We start from the raw sequence: 25,291 nt of genomic DNA on the forward strand, positions 1-25,291 counted from the left end.
AGGAAGAAGAGGAAAAGGAAGGAGCAGATTCTATGGAATGAGACTTCAATCCAATGGGAGAATTTTTAATTTAATTCATTTATATTTTACGTCTTCAAGCACAAGGAGAGTGGGCCCAACAGAATGTGGTTCCTATTTTTAACTTTTAACAATTATAATAGCGACAGCGAATGATCCAAACAACCTCAATTGTCTTTCTCTGGGATTTGGGTTTTACTTTTACATTTTCCGACAGGATTAACAAACAAGCAAGCAGCATTACTTTGTCTTTTTTTCTCATTTTGTTATTAAATTATTGTTATTAAACTGGTAATCTTGTTGTTGGCACCAGAGAACAGGTAATTTTTTGTCTGATTGTTTTACTTACGAGTTTAACCAATGTCTAAGAGTAGAGATTAGTTTCCAAACAAGATGAAATGTTAGTTAATTTTTTACTTGCATAGTAAAACAATTCGAATAGTTATTAACTAATTTTTCTACTTTAAAAAAGCTGCATTATTTAATACTACCCACGGTGCTTAATATAAAACCAGTTGACTAATTTGAAAAGACTAAAAAAATTAATTAAATTAGTTATTTATTATAAATATGTATTGTCTTTCCTAAAATATCATTGTTAATCATACATATTAGCTATAATTATCATTTGATAAAATCCTTAACATGTGCAACTACTATAAGAACTATTTTGAAAAAAATAAATAAATATAAAATACAAAGTAAATTGGGGTAAACAAGCTCTTATAATAAGAATCATAGTGGTGATTGTTTAAGTGTGTTTGTTTTAGATTAAAACTTTAATTCATTAGAAATTGGAATACCTTTAGAACATTTGGCGATATACAATTGATGTTGATCCTCTTGTCTCGTTTATCAGTTTATCACATTGGACATGCACACATTAACCGCCTATAATTTTTTAAAAATAGACTAAGTTATTATAGTTAATACTGTTGGACCATATTTAGGTAATATCAAACCTTAAATGATGATAACTCTTTTTTAAAACATACTACCTTCGGTCCTAATTATAAGAACTAATTGACTAATTTGAGGAGATTAAAGAAATAAGTTAAGTTAATTATTTATAATAAATAAGTGTTGTCTTTATTAAAATATCCTTACTAATCAAGTTTATTAGCTAGAACTATTATTATTAAAAGGACTACCTTAGAAAAAAATATATCAATATGAGAGACAAAGTGGATTGGAGTCTTATAATTAGGATCAAAATTAAAGTCAAACAAGGTCTTATATTAAAAACCAGAAGTAGTATTTTAATGGTTACGTGACACATAATCAACCTCCAAATCTCATACTTAAGAAGTCATATTCATATTATGTTATATAAATATATACAAGACCTTTTTTTACTAAAAACATTTAAGACTAATAATTATAGAAATAATAAAACAGACTAACAGTACGGATACAAGTTTACATGGTGTGTAGGCGGGCTGACATTTTCCCAACTCCCATGCTGGCAGGACTCGCAAGCCTAGCCAATATTATCGGCTATAAGTGATTACATCAAGGTGAAAATAATTTGATTCTTCTTGAATGAGATTGAATAATTGAATTTGTGGATGAAAAAATTATTTTGAAAGAATTAATTTTATGCACAATGTGTAGTTGCAGATAGATATGTATGTATGTATATGTTGGAACCAAAATAAGTGTCAAATAACCTCAAATCCATCCCTATCAACACTGATGTCTCAAATTAACTCTTCCTTTCGATGCCTCCAATGAGCCGTCCAATGCAACTCTAATGGGGATCGTTAACATCAAAATCACGAGAATAAAATATTTATTTTTATGTAAATTGAGACAAAACTCTTTTTATATACTACTCTCTTTAGTTTATAATATAAAATGTTGATTAGAAAAAAAATTGTAATCTAAAATATAAAATGTTGTCAGGATAATTAATGTGATATTTCTATTTTTGTCCCCACTGAATATAGGAGAGAGAGGAGGGAGATGAGAGATAATAAAAATATAACATTAAAGGTAACTTTATCATTTTTAAAGGTAAAATAGGAAAACTATTATTTTATGACAAATTTAATGACTTAACTTTCATTTTGATTTCTTAGTATGTGAGAAAATTAAAGTTAATTAACTTTTTATGTTATAAATTGGAGGGAATATCTTGTATTTCATAAATTATGGATAAAAAACTATTTATAAATCATTCTAAATAACGCCGAAGTGATTGATTCAATAATGGTTTTCATTACCGTTTGTTGGTTTAAAGAAGTTATGGTTTCATGGATGTTACGTGGCTAATAATAGAATAATTATGGAAGTTGTACTGTATTGAGTTAACTGACAGTAATTGAAGCTGTAAAATTATAAAATTATGATAATTGAGTGATTATTTTTTAAAAAATAATATATTGAGTGTTTGAACTTTGGAAATCACCTGAAAATGAGACTATAGTTATTTTTTCCAATCTTTTTACCAACGATTTTTTTAAAATACGCGTACTATTTTATTCACTTACAAAGTCAATACTGATACAATTCTGTCAAGCGCTACCAATGTACAAGACTGAAGTCAATATTTAAATATTTAAAATTATTAATATCGTGAAACAAAGTCTTATATTTTATTCTGAAAAACAAATCTTCAGAATAGTTTCCAAAAGCATAATTGAACTCTGGCTGGCATTGTTTTAAGAAAAAATGATGGAAACATACCTATTGAATTTTAAAAAGATAAATAAGTCAAGTTGACTACTTTTGTAATAGTTTTAACTATTTTTATAATAATTTTGATAAGTCAAAATCTATCAAAAATCATTTATTTATCATTTTGAAATTCATGAGGTATTTTTTTAATCATTCTTTCTTATTTTAATTCAATTTATATTATTATTTTAATAAAATATTAGTAGTCCGGAGAACATGATCACGCCAGCCCTAATCCAACACATTTTTGTTTTTGATATATAGCCCTAATCCAATAGTTGTTTTCTGAATCCCCCTCTAATCCTGGGGTCCATCAGTGTATGCTTCCATTTATTGGGCCCAGGCCCGAGCCCAATTCGGAGGATCCCACGGAGCCAAAATCCTGATAAGTCCCCGACCATTCGATTTCAAATTTACCATTTTGACCTTCACATTAGGTCCCTTCACTGACGACTTCCGTTCATAAGGAAAAATGCAGCCACTCCCGCTTTCTCTTGCTAACCGGCGCTGCCGTTACCTCGCTGCCTCACCGTTCTCGGTTTCTCTCTGAGGCTACCATCGTACTATTCCTGCTCCTCTTCATTGGCCACCACCGCACTGCCGTCGCCAACGAGGCAACGACTTTCCTGACGGCTGCTACTGCTTCTAGTCCTTCAGCTCCGTGTTTCATCCGGTAGACTTCCACTTCGGCTTTATCTTTCCTCTCTCACATTCCCTGTAATATATACTAATCGAAGGCTCTTTTTTTTTTTGGCATTTAACTTGCCTTAACGCAATAAAATCATGAGTATTCTTTAAGAAATAACACAGCACATAAATACCGTACATATTGTTTGAATGCTAATAATGTTTGTTGGATTCCTGCTCATTAGCCAGTGATTATAACGACACCTGAGAAAATCACTTTGGATTCTAGCTCAATGGGAAAAATTTTCATGATATAATAGCAATATTTTAGATATATTTGTCATCCAATAATTGAGAATTGCTTACTCTGTAGTTTAAATTAGCACTTCTTAGAACCGATGATTTCAAGGTTCATGGCTTCACTTTCATGTTTGACATCAATTCCAATTTCAAGTTAAGACTAAGGGAAACTTGGCTCGATTTCCATTTTGGTTTCCCTTATCTAGCACTGCATTGATTTCTCGCATTTCTCTATTGATGTTGTCCATGCCTATTGATGTACAGTAGATAAATGATTTATCTATTAATTGCTTTTTTCCAACATCTTTTAACAAGCTTCTCGTGGTAACTAGTTTGGAATAAGCTGGACCATTGTTAAACTGAAATAAGAATCAATAATTCTATCTATTTCTTGCTACTGATTAGAACCAGCAAGTTTCGCAGTGGACTGCTCAAATTCCTTGTTGCCAGGTTGCCTCACATTTATAATCTTTTTCATGGCTTTTATAGCATTCTTATCGCAAACTCTTGTTTGTTTCTCTATGTGTCTATGCACATTGGTATTTACTCGAATTGCTTTTTATATTCGTGTATAGAGTCACCATTGATATTGTTGCAAAATGGGAAAGCTAGGGAAGAAGGCAAGGAAGTTCGCTAAAAAGAACTTACAATCTGTCCAAAGATTAAAGAGGAAGACAAATTCTATGTTCAAAAGGAAAGCGTCTAAAAGTAAGGATTGATTAACTTGAGGTGATGCACAGTTTTTGGGTTATATGATCCTTTTTTTTTTTTAATATATATTATAGTTTGACTTCTTACTGAACCTTTTTTTTCGGTCTCAGTTGTTCTCATGTCTCTCTTGTTAATTTCTTCTTTCATCACTAAACAAAAGTTATGATTCTATGTTATGACAATATCGGAATTCGGAAATCTTTAATTTGTATTTTTCCTCAATGAATATCCTTCTTTACTGATTGAACTCCTTAATCTATTTTGAGTGCAAATTATTTGTACGGATTATTTGCTCATCTTAGCTCTGGGTTGTATAGCCTCTTGGGACATTTTAAGACTTTTGGTTCAAGGAGGGATTTTAAGATCACGTAGCTGTGTCTCTATGGTTGTCTGCTCCTGGTTTATTCGATGAAAGGGGGAGGAGCTCTCTTGTGCAGTGCTCTTTTAAGCTAATCATCTATTTCTCCTTCTGTGACCCCGGGGGGGGGGGGGGGGGTTTCATTGTTTTGTTTATGTTGTTTTGGGAGGATTTGCTCTCCCTTTCTCAGTAGTAGCTATTCCTTCTATTAAAAGAAGGCTTCATGTAGCAATTTCAAAGTATTTTATTATAGTTTCAGGCATTTTCATGATGCAAAATTTTAGGTATGCTGAGGAAAAAATATATATAATTCATTTCTTTGTTTTCCTCTGATGAATGTATTAATACTCCAATTGTTTACTAAGTTTTTGTCAAATTTGATTGAAACAGGAAATAATCAAGATATTGAGGAAGATCAGGAAAGGGGTTTGATAGAACAGTCAAATGGAAGGTAAAAAGGTTTCCTAACTGCATCAGTCTTATCACATATCTATGCTTACATGTGTTTCTATGCAGATGCGTATATGTATCTGTCTATTTTTCCTTTCCTCTCTGTTTTGCCTCCCCCTTTTTCCCCCATATATATATATATATATGTATATTTTTTTTTAGCATAGTTAGCTTTTTCTTCGTAAATAATGTTCCAAGACTCTGGAAAAATTCTATAAATATTAATATTTGGAAGAAAAGCAGACATCAGTGTTGCCTTCCTTGCATCTTCTCCTTTTCCCAAGGAGTATTCACTGTTATAGGTCTCTAACTTTCAGCTGTGTTCATGGAGTTTAGGGATGTATAGTTTTTTTCAGACTGTGAGCGTATAATTATTGTTGAATTAGCAGTGTATGCATCGTTAATTGCCTAAACATTCATATTAAATCTGGAAAGGTAGAAGCAAGGAATGGTCAAGCAAATAGGGTTCTCTTAATTGGCAAGGAAGATGTTAAGAATTTTTGGGTATTGCTGTCTGAATTATTACTAAACTATTAGCTGATGGTTCACCAGTTGATTTGGACTAATTACTGGAGATTCATTTGTTCTCAGAAGCACTGGAGGTGAAGAATATGTAGATGCTCCCCTTGATGCCATATTCAGTGAAGATGATAGTGGGATGATAGGAGATGATTCAGATAGTGATGGATTTCTTCCAGAGGTTTGGATTGTAATTATTCACCAAAACTCTTTTTGGTATCAGCTTGTTAAAATTGATGCACTCTGGGCGAATTTGTGACCAGGACTCAAGCTTTGCATTCGATACTGGAAATGAAAGTGAAAATGAAAATTTTACTGAGAGTAAGGAAATTCTTTGCTCCTGATTTGAACATAAGTATGATTTCCCAGCGCTTGCTTTTTATCTCATCAGATCTTGATTGAAGTTATTTTCAGGCAGCGCTGGTCGTAGTGCCTTATTTGTGCAGAACAGAGATATCAATGCAGAACTTTTGAAGAAGACGAAAATGCTGAACAAAGTGAAAGAAAAGGTAATTCATCCTATATCAAAACCATGCAGGTGCTTCTTAATGTGTTCTTTATTGAATAGCAACTGTGCACATGTGTCAGCTGATAAAAAGAGGGTAAACTCCTACTGTAACTAAAGGATATAACTTTGAAATTAAGATAACTTTATTCTAATCAAAATAAAACGCCTAAGCTAATCATAAATGCATAGAAGCTGTTTTCAGGAATAACTAAATACGAATAATCCTTAACTAAAAGGAATCAAATAGAAGTTCTATTTAATTGAAACAGATGCTTGAAAGCATGTCCAACACTCTCCCTCAGGCTGGGCATTACCCACTTGGAGCTATTCTTCTAGCGTTGCCAATTGTTCACTCTGAAAGCATGTCCTATTTGAGTGAGAGTTTTTCTTTTTTTCTTTTTCTTTTTCTTTTTTGGTTTTGTTCATTTTGTTGTATTCTCTGTTGAAGTAAGTTGTGTATAAAATGAGCCTCCATAGAAAGTCATTCAGTTTTCAGATGGGTGATTCTTTTCCTGCTTCCCTCTTGCGACACTTCTGAGAAAGTCTCTTTGATTTTCTTTTAAATTTTGTTTAATGCTGTATCTGAACACGTGCGGCATCTTGTTCTTTTCTTATAACTTCAAAAAATCGGCAAATTGCTATCTTAAAATTCTAGTTCTCGAGCAGTGATCAAGTTCTTTGTCATAGTCTGAAGAAAGATATCTTTAGTTTCTTTTCTTTTTCTTTTTCTCATTTTTTTGACCTGTATAAGTAACTATTTTTTTTTTTTTTTCATATTGATAAAAGGAAAAGGAAAACATGAGTGATTAGCTTTACTTCCCTTTGTGCATAAGTTTTCCTTGAGAAGGATAAGCTTCAAGATAAGAAAGTCTAAATGTTCTAACATTATGTTCGTTTTCTCCTTGTTAGATTCTGATAAAGGGAGAATTCGATTTTGTGTTTCCAGTTAATATTTCTCATTCATCTTTCTGATTTAGCATTCTGCCTAAATTTTTCAGGATGCAAGATTTTCAAAATTTCTCGAAAGCTATTTTGAGAAAATGGAGCAGAGCAAAGATGAACAGACTGTGAGTTGTTGAATTCCATGTTTGTTTCTTTTGAATCTGGAGGGTTGCTGAGAAAATTGTCTAGGAATTTTTTGTGCTCCCTGGTGTCTTCTAGTTTCATTATCAGTATAGTAGTTGATTTTCTCCTAATTGAAAATTAATTTCTTTCCTTGTGTTGTTGCTATATGTGGTAAATGATATGATTATTAATGTCGCCAAAATTCTACCTTCTCTCAAAAAATAAAAATGAATGTTGTCTGTTTTTAGGGGGAAGGTATTATAATACTACTCCATTGTTAATTTATAGTCCTTGGAAGTGAGGATCGTTTTGAAGAAAGCAGCGTGGATAGAGCTTGCCTTTTAAGCCAGCTTGTTTTTTTCTCTGTCATATCCCGTTAACCTCTGTTCCGCATCTTGGTAGGCTGTACTGAGTACTGGGTTTTAACTGAAATCAGCCCTGGAATCTTTTTCTTTTAAGGAATGATTCAGTGTCTCTCATGTTGTGTGAATATACCATGGCTCTAACATTTCCTATAATATAAGTGAAATTGGGTCAATTGCTTATGCATAAACATGAATTTTCATAAATAAGATATTTATTCATGTGGCTTCTAGGTGGCTAGCAAAATACTTGGTAGCTTGAACTCTCAGCCTGAATTGCCCTTGTGTTTACTAAGACTTGACTCTTTTTTTAATCATTTGGCCAGAATTCTGATGAGGATGAGAGCAGTCATGATGAGATGCTTCCAATGAATGAAGACTTCATGCACTCATGTGTGGCCAAGCAATTGACAAGTGCTTCTGTTGACTCTTGGTGTAAATTGGTCAAAGAGCGGCAAAGTATGCCTGCCCTTACTTGTCTCTTAAATGCTTATCGAGCAGCCTGTCACTATGGATCTGAAAATTCTAGTGTCTCTGGCTCTGTTTTATCCCATGGAATTCAGAAGAGTGAAATTTTCTGCAAGATATTGATGTTTATACTACGTGAGGCTGATAACACATTTAGGAAGTTATTGGGAATACCAAGTTCTAGTTTCAGAAAGGAAACTGTGTCGGAGATGAAGAATACAACTAAATGGAAATCTATAAAGCCGCTTATTAAGTCTTATTTGAGGAGCACCCTACTCCTCCTTAACCAGTTTACCGACTCTGAAATATTGTCCTTCTCAATTTCTCAACTCAGAGCTTCAATCATATTTCTGGCTGCATATCCATCCTTACTTCGCAGGCTTGTCAAGGTATTTTACTTAAAACATCTTGATACTGAAAATCCATCAAGTTTTGCTGATCATGATAGTTTAACAGATAAATTCCTGATGTTCAATTTGAAAGATTAATGCTAGTGATTAACACTTTCTAGCATAATTTTCTATGATTGTGCGTTGTAGTCAAGACATGAGAATTATGATTTATATGGAAATTACGTTGTTACTTCTTAGCTTGTATGTGTTAGGTTCTGCAAAAGAGAGAATAAGAATTGGGAGATAGAAGGGAAGAGAGGGGAAAGAAGAGATGAGAAAGTAGAAGAGAGATGTGTGTTAGAGAGAGAGAGAGAGAGCCTAGAATCAGTATCTGAAATCCTAGGAGAGAAGAAGATGGAAATTCCTAAATAATATACTTCATTCACACCCTAATGTCATCGTACAATAGATTTAAATAGGCTGAAAACATAAATGAGAATAACTGACTAGTAACTCCCTAATAAACTCCTACATTCTAGGATAAGGATTATCAATAACTGACAATAACTAACATTTAAATAATCCCACTGTAATAGTCTGAAAGGATAACTGAATATAACCACCTAAAATTGAAGATTAAAAATAACTGAAAATAACTAACTTGTAAACTGCCCCTAATATTGGACTCTATCATTACTCCCCTTAGGAAATATGCCTTGTACTCAAGGCGAAATGTGGGAAATTGGGTAGCTTTTAATGATGAGTTCGAATCTGGGGCTCCCAAATGAGGGTCTTCCACTTGCTTGGTAATCTTCATGAGTTTGAGAGAAGCGAGTTGGCACTTATGCCCAGGGACAAATTTATCTCCACACTTAAAACACAGCCCTTTGTCTCTACAAAACTTCCTATCATGGTCTGAAATTGTCGGGTTGTGGGTCAATCTTTGGGAAGTTCCAGTGGCAGTTGGCAATAGTTGCTTTTGGGTGTTGAAACTTGACATAACTGGTGTGTTCACAAGAGCAGAGCTTGAACACAGCCTGGGAATGTTGGCATCTTTATCTTCCTTGAAATTGACACTGCTCTCGCTGCCACATGTAACTCCAGATTGCTGTCCATAACGATTCACATTCTGATTTTGTAACTTGGCTTCAAATTCAAGAGCCAAGCTTGCAGCCTTGTAAACAGTTCGAGGTTTCTGAATTTTAACATCTGACTGCAGTTCTTCCTTTAAACCATTGGTGAAAACACCTAATAAGCAGTGCTCAGGCCACCCATGCACTCTTGAAGACCTTCTAACAAATTCCTGCCTATATTCTTGCATGGAACCCAATTGTTTGATGCTGCAAAGGTACACATCAGGATTCTAAAATTCAGCAGGGCCAAAGTGCTCTTGAAGAATCAAGTTATCCCAATAATTGATAGATCTTCCAGAAGAAACCCATGTAAAAACATCTAGTGCATCACCCTCTAAGTTCATGGCTGCCATATCAACTTTAAGGTCTTCAGGTGCTTGATAATACCTGAAGTATTTTTCTGCCTTCATAACCCAGCCTCTAGGATCAGCTCCTTCAAACTTAGGAAATTCTACTTTAGAGTGTGGGTGTTTAGAAGGAGTCTTTTTCCACCAAAGGTTGTCATGATCTTCATCATCAACTTCTTCATGAATCTGTTTCCCACTATGGCTGTGGCTTCCTTTAGGCCCTTGAAATGACTTCTGTTGCTTCAAAGTAGTCATTTCTGTATCTAAATTATTCAATTTGGCGATAATGGCTGACAGTTGTTGGGAAAGCAGTTCTGTAGAGGGAAGGTTAGAAGAGTTGGTTGGGGTAGGTACACTGTGAGAGGGGTTAGGATTTGGCAGGAGAGGCACATTGTTCACCATAATGTTCCAACAGGTCCAGAAAGTTTGGGCTCCGATACCAAAATGTTAGGTTCTGCAAAAGAGAGAATAAGAATTGGGAGATAGAAGGGAAGAGAGGGGAAAGAAGAGATGAGAAGGTAGAAGAGAGATGTGTGTTGTAGAGAGAGAGAGAGAGCCTAGAATCAGTATCTGAAATCCTAGGAGAGAAGAAGATGGAAATTCCTAAATAATATACTTCATTCACACCCTAATGTCATCGTACAATAGATTTAAATAGGCTGAAAACATAAATGAGAATAACTGACTAGTAACTTCCTAATAACCTCCTACATTCTAGGATAAGGATTATCAATAACTGACAATAACTAACATTTAAATAATCCCACTGTAATAGTCTGAAAGGATAACTGAATATAACCACCTAAAATTGAAGATTAAAAATAACTGAAAATGACTGACTTGTAAACTGCCCCTAATATTGGACTCTATCAGTATGCCTGTGCAGCCTTCCTGGAATACTTTCAGCATATTTTGAGCATTGCTTGGTATGTGATGAATTTTGAAAACCATAGTTTTTCTAAGATGAATCAAATCCTTGTCTATTAGTCTTTTCTTGCTGTGTCCTGGGTTTGCTTTCATCAGATGTGGAATATTTTCCTTTGGAAGAAAGTGCCACCAATAAGTCTAATAAGTTTATGAGGATAGGATCGTGTGTAAAACCTTTGTATAAATGCCATGTGCAGAAGTGCTTTTTCTTTAAGCTGAACTCTGCTGTGGTGCTGCCAAGCTGTTGTTAAGATAAAGATTACTCAGTCATAGTTTACAGTTTTTTAGTAGGCGTAATTTCCATTCTAATCTTTTGAAAAGTTGGGAGTTGTAACTGGTTTATCGATTTGCAGTTACATCAATTGTACTTCTAAGATCTGCTCACCATTTATTCAAATTTATTGCAGATTGCTGTCCATCTGTGGGCAACAGGTGATGAGTCTCTGTCATCACACTCCTTTCTGATCATAAGAGACATAGCTTCAGTTTTCAGCTCTAATTATTTTGACTACTGCTTTGTTAAAACATACAAGGCTTACATTGGTCACTCTCAATCTGCTGAACCAAGGTTGTTAAAACGCGTACAGTTTTTGAGGAACTCCTTTGTGGAGCTATGTTCCTTAGATGTGCAGAAATCATCTAGTAAAGCAATGATATGCGTACAACATGTTGCTAAGATATTGCAGAAGGCACGGCAAACAAAAAGGGAGGTAAGCCTTCAAAATAAGCCTCTTTATTGTCTTCTATTTATGTAATTATGTGCTCAATTCTTCCCTCTTGACTATTAGTCAGCATATGTAGGTAACGATGGAATCATAATATTTCCATGTTGATTCTGATAGTATACTTGTTATGGGCAGGAAGAGGTTAAGAAGATAAGCAGTTGGCAGTACATCAATTGCGTTGATCTCTGGGTTGCTTTTACATCGACAAACATACATAACTATGATTTCCAACCGTTGCTGTATATGATTGTGCAGATTATAAATGGATTTGCTCTCCTGTTTCCTGGGCCTAGATATTTACCATTGAGAATTCGATGCATTCAATGGCTTAATCATCTTTCCAGTTCTAGCGGGGTTTTCATCCCAGTTACATCACTGGTGCTGGATGTGTTGGAATACAAAATTAGTAAAGATGGTGGTAAACCTGGGAAAGTGTTTGAGCCTTTGTCTGCCATAAAGGTCAGGCATTAGAATGAAAGCTGTAAAGTAGATGTCTGTGTTGCTAGCCTAGATTAGCTGGAATGTGATTGTCTCCTAATATCACCTGGCTTGTAAACCCAGAATTTATATTTAGACTCATGCATGTTACTGCTATATTAAGCTTTAAATAATTTTTGCAGCTGCCGAAGCATTGGTTAAAATCACGGGAATTTCAAGAAGAGTGCTTCTTGTCTGCCATTGAGCTCCTTGCAGAACATTTTGCTCAATGGAGTTACGACATATCTTTTCCCGAGCTGGCAACCATTCCGCTTATTTACCTTAAAAAGTTCTATGAGCTAACTACTTTTGAGAACGTCAGACGTGTTCTGAAGCGATTTATTGATCAGGTACATGGCCTAATGAAACGTTTCTTTCTCTGTTCCCTAAGTACCTGCTATATGGAATTTCTACATGCAAATAAAACTCAGATGTTCAAAAGAATGTAGGAACCCCAAGACTAAAACCACCTAACTAAATTTGCTGAAATTCTCGTGCTAATCAACTTGATTATAGCCCCTGGGGTAAGCTCTCCAATGATAAGCATGCGTTAACATAGTTTGTTTCACTCATAGTTCTGCGGTATCAATCATTTGAAACTTGATGTTGCTCAAATAATTTTTTCTGTCCTGACTTGTTAATGTAGATGGTAGGCGATAATCAATGTGTTCCATTTGTTTGGTCCGCTTATTCTCATGTGCTTGGGTGGGGGTTGGGGCTGCAGGTGGAGTTGAACATTGAGTTTGTGCAGAGGAAGAGAGACGATGCGACTTTCTCACCAAAGGATCAGCAATCTGCTGAGTCATTTCTTCAGGTTCTCTCTCTCTCTCTCTCTCTCTCTCTCTCTCTGTCCCTCTTTTTCCTGGGTGAATTTATGTTTTGGTGGCTGATGTAACTTGATCTAATTCTACGTCTAATTATGCAGATTGAAAAACGAAGTGGCAACACTCCTTTTACACATTATTATAAGAGCATCCTGAACAAAGCCACTTCCAGAAAGTTGACTTCAAAACCAAAGGTGCCGTTTTACTTAATCACATCCTTCTCCAGCCAATACCGTATGATTGCCATTTCCAGCTGCTTGTGCATGACTAAAAGTTTATCATCCGTCTGCTCTTTAGGTTCCTTGTATTTAATGGAAGTACGGGCCGTAAAATTCCCAATGTTGGGCAATGGATTTAACTTTCTAGTAACCAATATGTCAGGGAAGGAGACACTGTTGGGGATAGTATGGGTTCAAACCCTATTTTAGTCCTCTTCAACCACATATGGATCGATTGTCAAAACTAAAATCGATTTTTAATAGGTTTTCATTCTCATTTGGTTCCAAAGTTCAAAATTATTCCGATTACAAAACATTACAAAACGTGTCGTTTTCTGAAGTTCATTAGCCAAGTTTTCGATTCACTTATGGAGGGATTCTATTGAATGGATTCTGAAGCATGAGGAACCAAAATGAGACTGAAAATCCGTTAGAGACCAATTCAAGAATTGATGCGTTTGTGAATGACCAAGATTCAAGTCAAGATGGTATGTTCTGCAATGTAATCCCCTTTTATTTTTAGCTCAGCCATGGTCCTTACTGCAGGGTCCCAGCAAACAAAGTGAAAAGAAAATGCGGCGTCAAAATGGCAAGCTGGATGTAACTATGACTGATGGGCCCCAGGAAATGGTACCCCTTTCGGTGGATGGAGTGAGGAATTGAAAGGGGAGAGGAAGAAAATTGTGTAAGATGAAGAATTATTGTAGCATTGATGTCACGATCAGAATCTGCTGACAGATGAAATGGATCTCGCTTTATTTTTCTACTTCCTGGACCTACAATGGGTTTTAGCAGCTTACACTACAATGGAAAGGCAAAGAGCAGACGCAATTTTGTTTTCTAGAGGATCCGGTCAATATTTTGTAACATGGCTTCTAGGTTTACGGTCGAGCGTGTTCTAAAAATGTTAAAAGAAATACTCAACAAAACTTCAAAATGAAGTTGAAATTTTGATAGGGCAGATAGCTGTCAAGTAGTATGGTATGGTTAATATCTCATTGTATTCCTGGACACTTTTGCTTGCATTTGTGTGTGTATTTCACACTGTCATGTCTTGTTGATGCGGAGTATGTACTAAATGAACATTGTTTGATTGGTTGTTTCGGAATTGTGATGACTCTGCTCGACTACAAAGAGTGTTTATATTTCAAAATGATTTTTGGTAGCTGAAGAGGAACATAATAAAAAACACCAATAAATTTTGATTGATTATTTGTAAAATTGGAAACGTTCGCGAAAAACTTGTATAATCTTGTTGGATGGATTTTTATTCTTTTAAATTATTTGTAAATACTACCGGCCTTAAATGTAAGAGCTAGTTGATTAATTTGAGTAGATTAAGAAAATAAGTTTAAGTTAATTATTTGTAATAAATAGAAATTATCTTTTTTTAAAATAATTCTTACTAAATTAAAACTATCATTATTAGAAAGATTATTTTGAAAAAAAAATTATATAAATATGATAGATAAAGTGAATTGGAGTTTTATATTTACGATCAAAATAAATGTTAAACAAGGTCTTATATTAAGAATCAGAAGTAGTAGTTAAAAAGACAAAAATATAAGGGTTAATATAAACTTTAGCCTTTCAAGTTTGCCTTTATTTTAGTTTTGGTTCCTCAAATTTCAAGCCATAGGTTTTAGTTCCTCAAATTTCTTTTCATTTAAAACATTAGTTTTTATAATCCAATAAAAATTTGGATCATTTTATCCTTTGAGAGAACAAAACCTTTGATTTGAAATTTGAGGAATTAAAATCAAAATGAAGACAAATTTAAGAGGTCAAAAATTATATTAATCCAAAATATAAATATGATCGCTATTTCTCTGGCTCTCTCTCTCTCTAAAATTTTCAAATTTCCATAGACCCGATAATCTTTTGAAGGGCTAACTGGGCTTGGGCAAGCTCTATACACAAGCCAGCAGGTGCTTGTATTCACATCATCGACATGAAGCTCCTCACGACGTCGTTTGCCTGGTTACTACTAGTATTGCCGCACCCCAAACCCAACGACCTCAAGATCTTGCCAAACGACCAGTTCCTCCTTCCCTTGCTGCTCTTATGCACCATCTCCTTCCCGCCCGCCGGCTCCGGAAGCGTCGTCGTCGCCGGAACATTCCTCCGTCTCTGCCTGTTCCTAATGTCGCTCAACTCCATCTCCGCCGGCAACCTTATGGACGGCATTCTAAACATGAACAAAAACCACCTTCCCTTGGTCGCTGACCTCATCAACGAAACCCTCCCTCTGGAATAATTATCCTTCGAATCCTTTAATTGTCGCACCTTATGTAAGGCGGAATCGCGAGATATGGCTGGTTTCGGAGTGTGTTGGTTTAGGATCCATGGAAGAAGAACGCTACTATCATTGTCGTTCTGGTTAGTATAATAGCTCTGTGTTGCGTCTTGCGGAGAACCTTTGCTGATGATTCTCCCGCAGAAGATAATGTCTCTTTCCACCGTCGACGCGGTGAAATCTTCACTAATGAACTCGAAGAAGTCGCCATCGTCGTCTTCTTTGGAATACGAATAATCCGATTGAGCTGAATCGCCTGTAATCGGAAGGTCAGAGAGGGAGAGAGTCTCTTCTGCTTCAAACGGATCTTCTGCTTCTTTATCGAAGCGAAATCCTCTGTCTCCCATCATCTATAACGAAGGAGCAAACCAAAAGGTATGTATATGCATATAGTTACGAATATAGGAAATCGATTCCAACAATCAGCTTATACTTGTGATTTTTCAAGTTTGATAAGAGAGCTATATAGTGTTCCAAATATATATAAGGATCTGTGAGCGGCGTTAGAGAGAGAAAGAGAGAGGGAGAGACGTTGAAGCAGGTGTGACGATATCTTCTAGATGAGGAGAATAAAGAATCGATCAATTAGCAGGTTTTAGTGTTTCAACTTTGAATGAACTACTACTGTTTACTCATCTAGAAGAGCAGGCGCGGAAAAGGTTAACGTTAGTGGGGACCAATTGTGAAGTACCATGTAGTGCCTGCACTTAAAAAAAAAAAAGTGTCTTCTAGATGAAGTAGCCAGAGAGCCACCCCCATTCTGATCACCTTCCCAGAATATGCTTTGCCCTTTTTTCCTGGATGTGTGTATTACTATTTAAAATGAATATTACAGTTCACATAGCTTTTAGGGGATTGCTACATTTTAATATGATTATACTACTTCCGGTCCTATTTATCAAAAATAGTTTACTAATTTGAGAAGATTAAGAAAAGAAGTTAAGTTAGTTATTTATAATAAATATGTGTTATTTTTTCTAAAATATCTTCGCTAATCAAGTGTATTGACTAAAATTATTATTGTTCGAAAGACTATCTTGGAAAAAATGCATAAATATGAGAGACAAAGTGGATTGGGGTCTTATATTTAAAATTAAAATAAAAGTCAAATAAGATTTTATATTTAAGACCAGAGGTAGTATATTTTAATTGTTCTTATAGCCCCAAGTTCTTGTAGGTTTTAATCACAATAAATTTCATGATCTTTCGAAGTTAAGTAATTACCTATTAGTGGGGTGCTCATTTATAGTGCAATCTAGACCATCCAGAATCCAATATAGATAATTCGGATTTAAAATTCTTAATATGCAATTTTTCAATGACAACTTTATTTTTAAACAAGTATTAATTATGAGATTATTTTTATTTTAAATTTTGTAAGTATTTTTACAAAAAATTAATTAAAATATATAATAAGTTTAAATTTAATCTGGACCATTCAAAATCAATTTGGATTATTCAAATTAAAATGAGTATGGAATGTGTTTCTCATAGTTATCGGCTTCCTCTACACAGTTCTCGGATCGTTTTCTTCTTCTCAAGCTTACTTTTGATCACCGCTGTTCTGAGATCTAATTAACTGAGAGTTTGATTGATAATTTTTTTGGCCTTTAAGTAATATTGAAAGGTTGCCAAAGTAACATACAATGATGTGGTAGAGTACGGGCTATTTTTATGTAGTTAAGTTCTAATTAACTACTTTATATTTTGGGGGATGGGTCAAATGATTATAGTTTTCAAATACAGTTTTTTATCGACCTTTTTAGCTTAATCACGATTTGTATTTATATTATTACTCAACCGTGTGTCGTTGATTCTATTTTTTAAAACATTGGTGAAATCCTTGATAGAGACATTTAACTTGTTTTTGTTTTTGTCCTTGACATTTGATGCTTGGTGAGGCCGGCTAATATTCGGCATATTAGACTATCCTACTTTTTTCTTATGATGATACACTTTTAGATACAAATAACCAAAAATATGAACACATGAATATGTAGTTAATAATAAATAGATATAAATTTCACAAATTAACCAAAAAAATGTTATAAAATATAATATGCTTCTCATTTTAGCTAACTTTGGGTACAAATTATTCATTGATCAAATATACCTTCCAAGTTTCTCTCTGCCTAATCTCTCTTCTTATGCCTGCATGGCAAAGACTTGGATTGTTTCTTCCACTTCTGGGGTTTTTGTTTAAGCTCAATTGCTACAGTAAATTTAGGATTAATATAACTTTTTATCTCTTGAAATTTTAAATTATAGAATTCGGCCCTTCAAATTTTTTTATTTAAAATATTAGTTCTTATAATTGAATAAAAACTTGTATCATTTTATTTATTAAGAAATTAAAACCTATGGTTTGAAACTCCAGATACTAAAATCAAAATTCGTACAAACATGAGGGACAAAAAATTATATAAATTCATAAGGTTAAAGTGCAATTTGCGGTAAACTCTATATATATATATATATATATATATATTGTATTTGGCCTTTTTCTGGTTGTCTTGTAGAGAATCCAGGGACAGTAGCGTAGCAGACTTCACTTCGGCCGAAACGACTAGTATTCATTTTACAAATTGACTGTTATTGAGCGTTACCTGATAATTTCTGGATTTTTTTTCTTTATTGTTAGTGTAATCGGCGCGAATATTTGTTCTGTATGAACTTCTACTGAGACGATCCATTAACTCAATTATAAAATTTTAAAAACTCATTGTTAAAATATTTTAATTCTGTATTTGAAAATATTTTTATTATTGAAGAAACGAAAGAAAAAGATAAAAATACCAGCAGCAATATCAAACTTCATATATGTGAACAGTCAAAAAAGCACGGTGCAAGAGAGACGGCGATAGCATAATGGAATCATATTCAAAGATCTACTTTTAGTTCATGTCGAATTACTGTTTGTTTTTGCCTGCTGGCTCCTCTGGTTTTGGAGGAATAATTCACTGCTTGATTTGGAATTTGATGATAAGAAAGCCAATGTGGAGGCCTTCTGGAATAATGCGAGCGAGGTAAAAGGTGCAAGCTCCTAGTGGTAGCTTATGAAAAAACGAGGAAACAAAAACGAATAATGGAAACAAAGCGAAAAGAACAGCACAATGAAACAAAAAGAATCCCAGCAAAACTTAACACTCGGAAACGAGAACTTCCCACATTTAGTCGCCTTGACTGCCAGGATCTTAAGTAAAAGAAGAAGGGGTTGTAATAATCAATCTTTGGAGCATTTTTTCCATCCAAGCTGCACAAACACAATAACTGCAGCTAAAATTTGATTTCTCGGAATCCATTCAAAGTCATAAAAGGTAGTTTTGCTAAAATTAACAAATTCCTCCATTAGGTTCAAACTATCTCACTCTCTGGGCAAGAAATTCTAAGAAAAATAGCTTGAAATCCTACAGAACAAAACCATACAGAGGAACACCTCAAAAACACTTTTTAAAAACGCTTTTTCGTAAATTGAGACAAACTCATCCATATATTTACCTCGTATACCGTAAAAGCACTTTTAAAACTATAATTTTGTTTATATCCAAACACCCCTTTAGTGTTTGTTTGCGATTATGATAGATATCTTTAAACTCACATACTTATTTCATATTTCATAAATCATGTTGAAAAGATATTTTTAAAGGATTTTGCTAACAGTCCAAACAACTTCAAAAATAATGTCGAAACTTCATCCCAAACTATTAAACTGGACATAATTTCTTTCAATGGCTTCTACTTTTCAATTTAACATTAATATATAAATGGCGTACTCATTTTGTTTTAGACATTTTATGTTAGATAAAATTTAATTTAATTATATATAGTAGCAAGAACAATAGAACTACTATTAAATTTAATTCTGTATTAGATAAAATTGAATAGTAGTTCTGTTGTTCTTTTTGCATCAATCTTTGATGCAAAGCTTTGGAAGTTTTGTGGCAAGTTAAGTGAATTTGCAGCAATAAGAAAAGAAATTCTGAAAATTAAGGATGATTTGTGATGGGTGCTGCCTAGATGGCTTTGGTGCTTGTTACTTCTTGACATTTTGGTTATGGTTGATGTTAGGACTGTTGGTTTTGGAATAAGAGGCATGGCTTTGAAGATAAGTTATTGGTTAATTAGAAATCTAGAAGACCAAAAGCTTCTGGCTTTTTACTTTGGAGATGTCCAGTTAAAATGTGGTTGGTGGAGCCATTTTCTTGGGAACATATTCCATCTGGAAAATGTTGCTCAGCCTTGTAACTTAGCTACTATGAAAGAATTAAGGAGTTGTCTAATGGGTTTGTGACCTTTATGGTTGGGTTTTATATCCTTCAATGGTAATTTCTTTTCTTTTGTTTTTGTATTTTCTCTAGATAGATTTTTGACTAGCGATTTTTTTTTTTGGCTGTCTTGGTAGAAATCCATAACTCCTTTTGGTATTGAAGGCTTGCTGTTCTACAATTTCGGTTTCTTTGTTGCTTTGGCACTGGAGGATTCCGGTTTTTTAGTTTCTGTTCTGTTGGTTTTTTAATGCTGTTTCGTTGTTTCTTTTATCTTGAAATTTTGAATTGTACTGGTTTATTTTTTTTAATATAGTACTATTTCAGACAAAAAATAATAATAACTAAGAATTATCACCGTACACAGATTCTTGTCGCCACACAATCACAAGAGGATAGCATTCACAACCAGGGCAGGGCCATGCCAAATAAGGGAAGTGTGGTGAAATGAATTTGTTTATTGAAGAAAACCTTGTACATTTGTTGGTAAAAATAAGAAGCATCTTTTTTTTAATGGTATATTAGCCTTTTTTCATAAATAAACATATAAATTTGGGGCCAAAAAAATGAAATAACATATAAATTTAAAATTAAAAAATCGTACAGTAAATATATTTAAAATAAAAATAAAATATAAAATCTGCATTTAAGTTCATCAAAGACAAAAAAACATCTTTTGATAAATCCCTGTTATTCTTTTTATCTGGGTTTTGGCTTTGACTTTTGGTCAGCTGCCACGTAGTAAGAGGATATATTTGTCAATACAATGTGAAAGGATGGGTTGTTTCGTAAACACGACAACTATATAATCTCCTTTCATTGGAAATGAGGGTTACTTCCTTGCGCTCTGCTTTACTCCCTTTTTCCATTGCGGCTAGGGTTTTAGCTCCTCACTGTCTTGCAGGTTCGTTTTCTCCATCGTTACACTTTCTTTGCCTGTGTCTGTCCTGCAATACCTCGCTTTAATGTTCGATCTTCTCATTGGTTGATTCTGCCTGCTATTCGTTCTTTTATATTTTTTAAATACATGATTTTTTGTATTATAAGCGATCGTTTGTCTCGGTCTCTTTTGCTTCTTTCTTGTGTTTCAGAAATTTTTATTTACGCCTTTGATGATGAATCGATTTATGCTATTTTGTCGTCGGGATATTCCTATTAATATGATTCCTTTAATCCTTTATGAAGTACAGATCTGGGAGTGGATTTAGTTTTTAATGATTTATGAGAATCGATCTCATGTAAAGGCAATTGGCGTTTTTCCTGGGTCTGTAAACGAGGTCATGTGTATGTGACAAGCAGATGTACATATTCTTACTTAACTGTTGTATCATATGTGATTGTTAGCTTTTCGATCGGATCAAGTTTGCTTGATCTGCCAGCATATTCAGCATCGTAAATGATTTTCATAAAATCCAGTTCTGTATACAAGATCGTAATCTTATGACATGTTCATCGACTGATATTAAAGTCATTTATTTGTGGATGCTCTCAACGTTACCGATGCTTCCTAGAGTGCAAATTTTAAACATTGATTGTTTTTCTTTGATGTTTTAATCCCGTGGTGTTCATCTTCTCTATGTTTTCATGTAGCAGTCCATTTTTGTCGGAAGTCTAGGCGCTATGGGTAAGGAGAAGAGTCACATCAACATTGTGGTCATTGGCCATGTCGACTCTGGCAAGTCAACCACCACCGGCCATCTTATCTACAAGCTTGGAGGTATTGACAAGCGTGTTATTGAGAGATTTGAGAAAGAAGCTGCCGAGATGAACAAGAGGTCCTTCAAGTATGCTTGGGTGCTGGACAAGCTCAAGGCTGAGCGTGAAAGAGGAATCACAATTGATATTGCCCTGTGGAAGTTCGAGACCACCAAGTACTACTGCACGGTCATTGATGCACCCGGACACAGGGATTTCATCAAGAACATGATTACTGGAACATCTCAGGCTGACTGTGCGGTTCTCATCATTGATTCAACGACTGGTGGTTTTGAAGCTGGTATCTCCAAGGATGGACAGACCCGTGAGCATGCCCTTCTTGCTTTCACCCTTGGTGTCAGGCAGATGATTTGCTGCTGCAACAAGGTATTTAACTGAGGTTGCTTGGTGTATTTAACATCTCTCTAGATAATCGCATTGAGTGCAGCTTCCTAATGTGGTTTTTCTGTATTTTGTTCTGCAACAGATGGATGCCACCACCCCCAAGTACTCTAAGGCCAGGTACGATGAAATCGTGAAGGAAGTGTCATCCTACTTGAAGAAGGTCGGTTACAACCCAGACAAGATCCCCTTTGTTCCCATCTCTGGTTTTGAGGGAGACAACATGATCGAGAGGTCCACCAACCTCGACTGGTACAAGGGACCAACCCTGCTTGAGGCCCTTGACCAGATCCAGGAGCCCAAGAGGCCCTCAGACAAGCCGCTGAGGCTGCCCCTTCAGGATGTGTACAAGATTGGTGGAATTGGAACTGTTCCAGTGGGACGTGTTGAGACTGGTGTTCTGAAGCCCGGTATGGTGGTTACTTTCGGTCCCAGCGGGCTGACAACTGAAGTTAAGTCTGTGGAGATGCACCACGAGGCCCTCCAAGAGGCTCTTCCAGGTGACAATGTGGGATTCAACGTGAAGAACGTTGCTGTGAAGGATCTGAAGCGTGGTTATGTTGCCTCAAACTCAAAGGATGATCCGGCCAAGGGAGCTGCCAGCTTCACATCTCAGGTCATTATCATGAACCATCCTGGACAGATCAGTGGTGGTTACGCCCCCGTGCTTGACTGCCACACCTCCCACATTGCGGTGAAGTTTGCTGAGCTGCTGACCAAGATTGACAGGCGATCTGGTAAGGAGCTTGAGAAGGAACCCAAGTTCTTGAAGAACGGTGATGCCGGTATTGTTAAGATGATTCCAACCAAGCCTATGGTTGTTGAGACCTTCTCTGAGTATCCTCCACTTGGTCGTTTTGCTGTGAGGGACATGCGTCAAACGGTGGCTGTGGGAGTCATCAAGAACGTGGATAAGAAGGAAGCCACCGGCGCCAAGGTGACCAAGGCTGCCCAGAAGAAGAAGTGAATCGTGCGGGCTGGTTTATATCCATTGGTGCTGACCATTATGGCACCAATAAATGTTTTTCTATTTGTATTTTGCGTCTCCAGATTCTGTCTTAGGTTTATTGTTTACCGTGTCAATTTGTTGCCTTGGTCAAGCATCTTGTGTTGTCAGAACTGGGTGCTTGATAGAAGGTGGCAAGGTTTTCTGGTACTTTTGTTTACTTCGTGTAGCTGAGAGTTTCAAAGAGTTTCAGTTTTGAAAGCTGCGGTATGGTATAGGACTATTCTTCCACACTGCCGATTGGATATCAAGTGCTAGCTCGTAATATGTTCAAATTTTGTTGTTATTAATCCTTAACTTCTATGCTCGCCTTTTGTGATTCCTGTCTTTAATGTTTGTAATACAATGCATTTTTGGTATGTTGATACTTGGTAGTTATATGGTTCAGTTTGTTGCCCCTTGTTTAATTGCTTTGTCAAAATTTATTGATAGTTGACATTACTCCCTATGGTTTTGTGTATCGGACTTGTTTCGTCCCTATATTCCTCTTGTTCCATTAGTAACGGATGTTTTATGAGTGGCATTTTCAACTCTATTCATGTGATCCATGAGGTTGTGTTTTAGTTTCTTTTCGAGTGGATGCCAAGTTGCTTGAAGGTTTTGCCTTTTATTGAGAGTCAAGTTTTGAAGGCTAACGATTATTCTGATTCGATGGGGTACCCAATTTCCTTGGAAGGGAGGTATTCCCGCTGGAATTACCTCTCCCCAATGCTACCTCAAAGATTGAGGAATTCATCAAGGATTTGATCATTTCATTTGACTGCATTAATTCTCGTACATGATAACCTGATAGTCTTACTCATTAAAGACGTTAGGACTGCTCGGGTGCGTGATTCCTTAATAATGACCAACATTCAGATGCTGAGACTTTCTGCCTATTATGCTGATGGTCTTATTTCTTTTTCGTTACTTCTCATGTTTTTTGTATATTATTTATGTAAAATTTACTTTACAAGTTTATTATTTTTTTTTTTTGCATTAATTTATTGATATGCTTTCAGTAATAATCAAGTAGTCAGGTAAAAAAAAAACAATAATGGAAATGGAGGAAAAGAATTAAGAAAGATATTTATGTGTCCTAAAAATATATATATCATATCAATTAATTTAATTAATATTTTTAATCTATTTAAATTAGTTAATAAAGTTTTATATTAAGTATAAAATTTTTGGGTTGTTAGGGTGCAATTTCTTGCACCGCTACGTCTCCAACCCTCCCTAGCATAGAAGAAAATACGCCACATGTTTATAGAGGTGCGCAGCCTACTTAGTGGGGAACCATCAACTTCTTCTCTCTCTTTTGTTTTTTTTTTGTTTGTTTTAGAGCCATCAACTTCTTCTTCTTTTGGCCGAGAAAAAAAAAACAACTTCTTCTTCTCCGTCTTTTATATTTTTGAGAGAGATTAGCTAGTTCATGAAGTTAAACATAAAGAAAATGTCAGACTTATCTTTAACAAGTATGATGGAAAAATACTTTAATAGCGGAAATAAAAGACTAAACGTCAAACATAATACTATCTCAAATTTTTAATATAAAATCTAGTTGACTAATTTGAATATATTAAGAAGATTAGTTAAGTTAGTTATTTGTAATAAATAAGCATTGTGATTCTTAAAATATTTTTGCTAATCAAGTGTATTGGTTAGAATTATCATTATTACAAAGACTGTCTTAGAAAAAATAAATAAATATGAGAGACAAAATGGATTGAGATTTTATATTTAAAACCAAAATAAAAGTAAACGAGTTTTTTATTAAGAAACGGAGGTAATAATTTGAAAAAAAGCTTGATTACAAATAATTTGGTCAATCCACTATGATTCTATTTCTTTTATATTTTAATTCCATCAAACACAATACTACCTCTTATTTTTAATATAAGGGTTTATTTGATTTTTATTTTAGTTCTAAATATAATTCTTAATTTACTTTATCTCTTATATTTATCTTTTTTTTAAATAGTTCTTATAATAATAGTAGTTTTAGTTAATATACAGTAAGGATATTTAGAAAAGATAACAACTTAATCTACTCAAATTAGTCAATTAATTCTTATATTAAGGATAAGAGGAAGCATTCGTATAATACAAATAATCAAATCTTACTGAAAACATACTACCTTGTGAGGAATATCGTTTGATTCTCACTGTTATTCGCATTCCATTTTCTGTTCATTTATTAACTATTTTGCCATACGAGGTATAAACCCGCAATACTTATCAAAAAAAAAAAACCCGCAATCCCTCTACTAATAAAATCACGTGGCTTTTGTACCAAAATAAAACTACGTTGCTTTACATTCATAATCTCATTTCTTTTTTTTTGTGTGTGAGCATTTGCATTGGATTTAAATCCCTAAATTGAGACTTCCTCAATTAAACATCAATTAGAGATATTCAAATCATGATGTAATAATGTTATAGAGAAAGTTGCCAATTTATTTTTGAAGAAAAATTAATTTAGAGGACTTTCATAGCTTTCTTTAATTTTCAATCACGTTCTTGGATTTTTTTTTTTAATCAAATCATAATTTTTTTTTGGTGAAAAAAATCCCTCTTTGTTTTGCTCGAGCCTCGAG

General features: G+C 34.7%; 2 protein-coding genes across 3 annotated transcripts; both read left to right on the forward strand.

Moving 5' to 3' along the window:
* The first annotated feature begins 3,167 nt into the window (after positions 1–3,167).
* LOC114751788 (nucleolar complex protein 2 homolog) lies at positions 3,168–13,953 on the forward strand. Of its 2 annotated transcripts, none has more exons than XM_028940456.1 (14): positions 3,168–3,414; positions 4,200–4,332; positions 5,084–5,144; positions 5,735–5,843; positions 5,926–5,983; positions 6,077–6,171; positions 7,169–7,237; positions 7,924–8,454; positions 11,212–11,514; positions 11,665–11,988; positions 12,150–12,356; positions 12,731–12,820; positions 12,932–13,024; positions 13,595–13,953. In XM_028940456.1, the coding sequence occupies exons 2-14, from the start codon at positions 4,224–4,226 to the stop codon at positions 13,709–13,711; spliced, it is 2,166 nt and encodes a 721-aa protein (XP_028796289.1). In that variant the 5' UTR covers positions 3,168–3,414; positions 4,200–4,223; the 3' UTR covers positions 13,712–13,953. The 2 variants fall into 2 exon arrangements, with proteins under 2 accessions (XP_028796289.1, XP_028796291.1); XM_028940458.1 differs by lacking the exon at positions 3,168–3,414 and adding an exon at positions 3,513–4,074.
* Positions 13,954–20,447: 6,494 nt separating this feature from the next.
* Positions 20,448–23,071, forward strand: LOC114751790 (elongation factor 1-alpha-like). Its single transcript, XM_028940462.1, has 3 exons — positions 20,448–20,513; positions 21,203–21,691; positions 21,792–23,071. The coding sequence occupies exons 2-3, from the start codon at positions 21,230–21,232 to the stop codon at positions 22,671–22,673; spliced, it is 1,344 nt and encodes a 447-aa protein (XP_028796295.1). The 5' UTR covers positions 20,448–20,513; positions 21,203–21,229; the 3' UTR covers positions 22,674–23,071.
* Positions 23,072–25,291: the final 2,220 nt, after the last annotated feature.

This window comes from Neltuma alba, unplaced genomic scaffold (genome assembly GCF_004799145.2).
Source record: "Neltuma alba isolate B1F8T4 unplaced genomic scaffold, ASM479914v2 tig00007109_pilon, whole genome shotgun sequence".
Lineage (NCBI taxonomy): Eukaryota > Viridiplantae > Streptophyta > Magnoliopsida > Fabales > Fabaceae > Neltuma > Neltuma alba.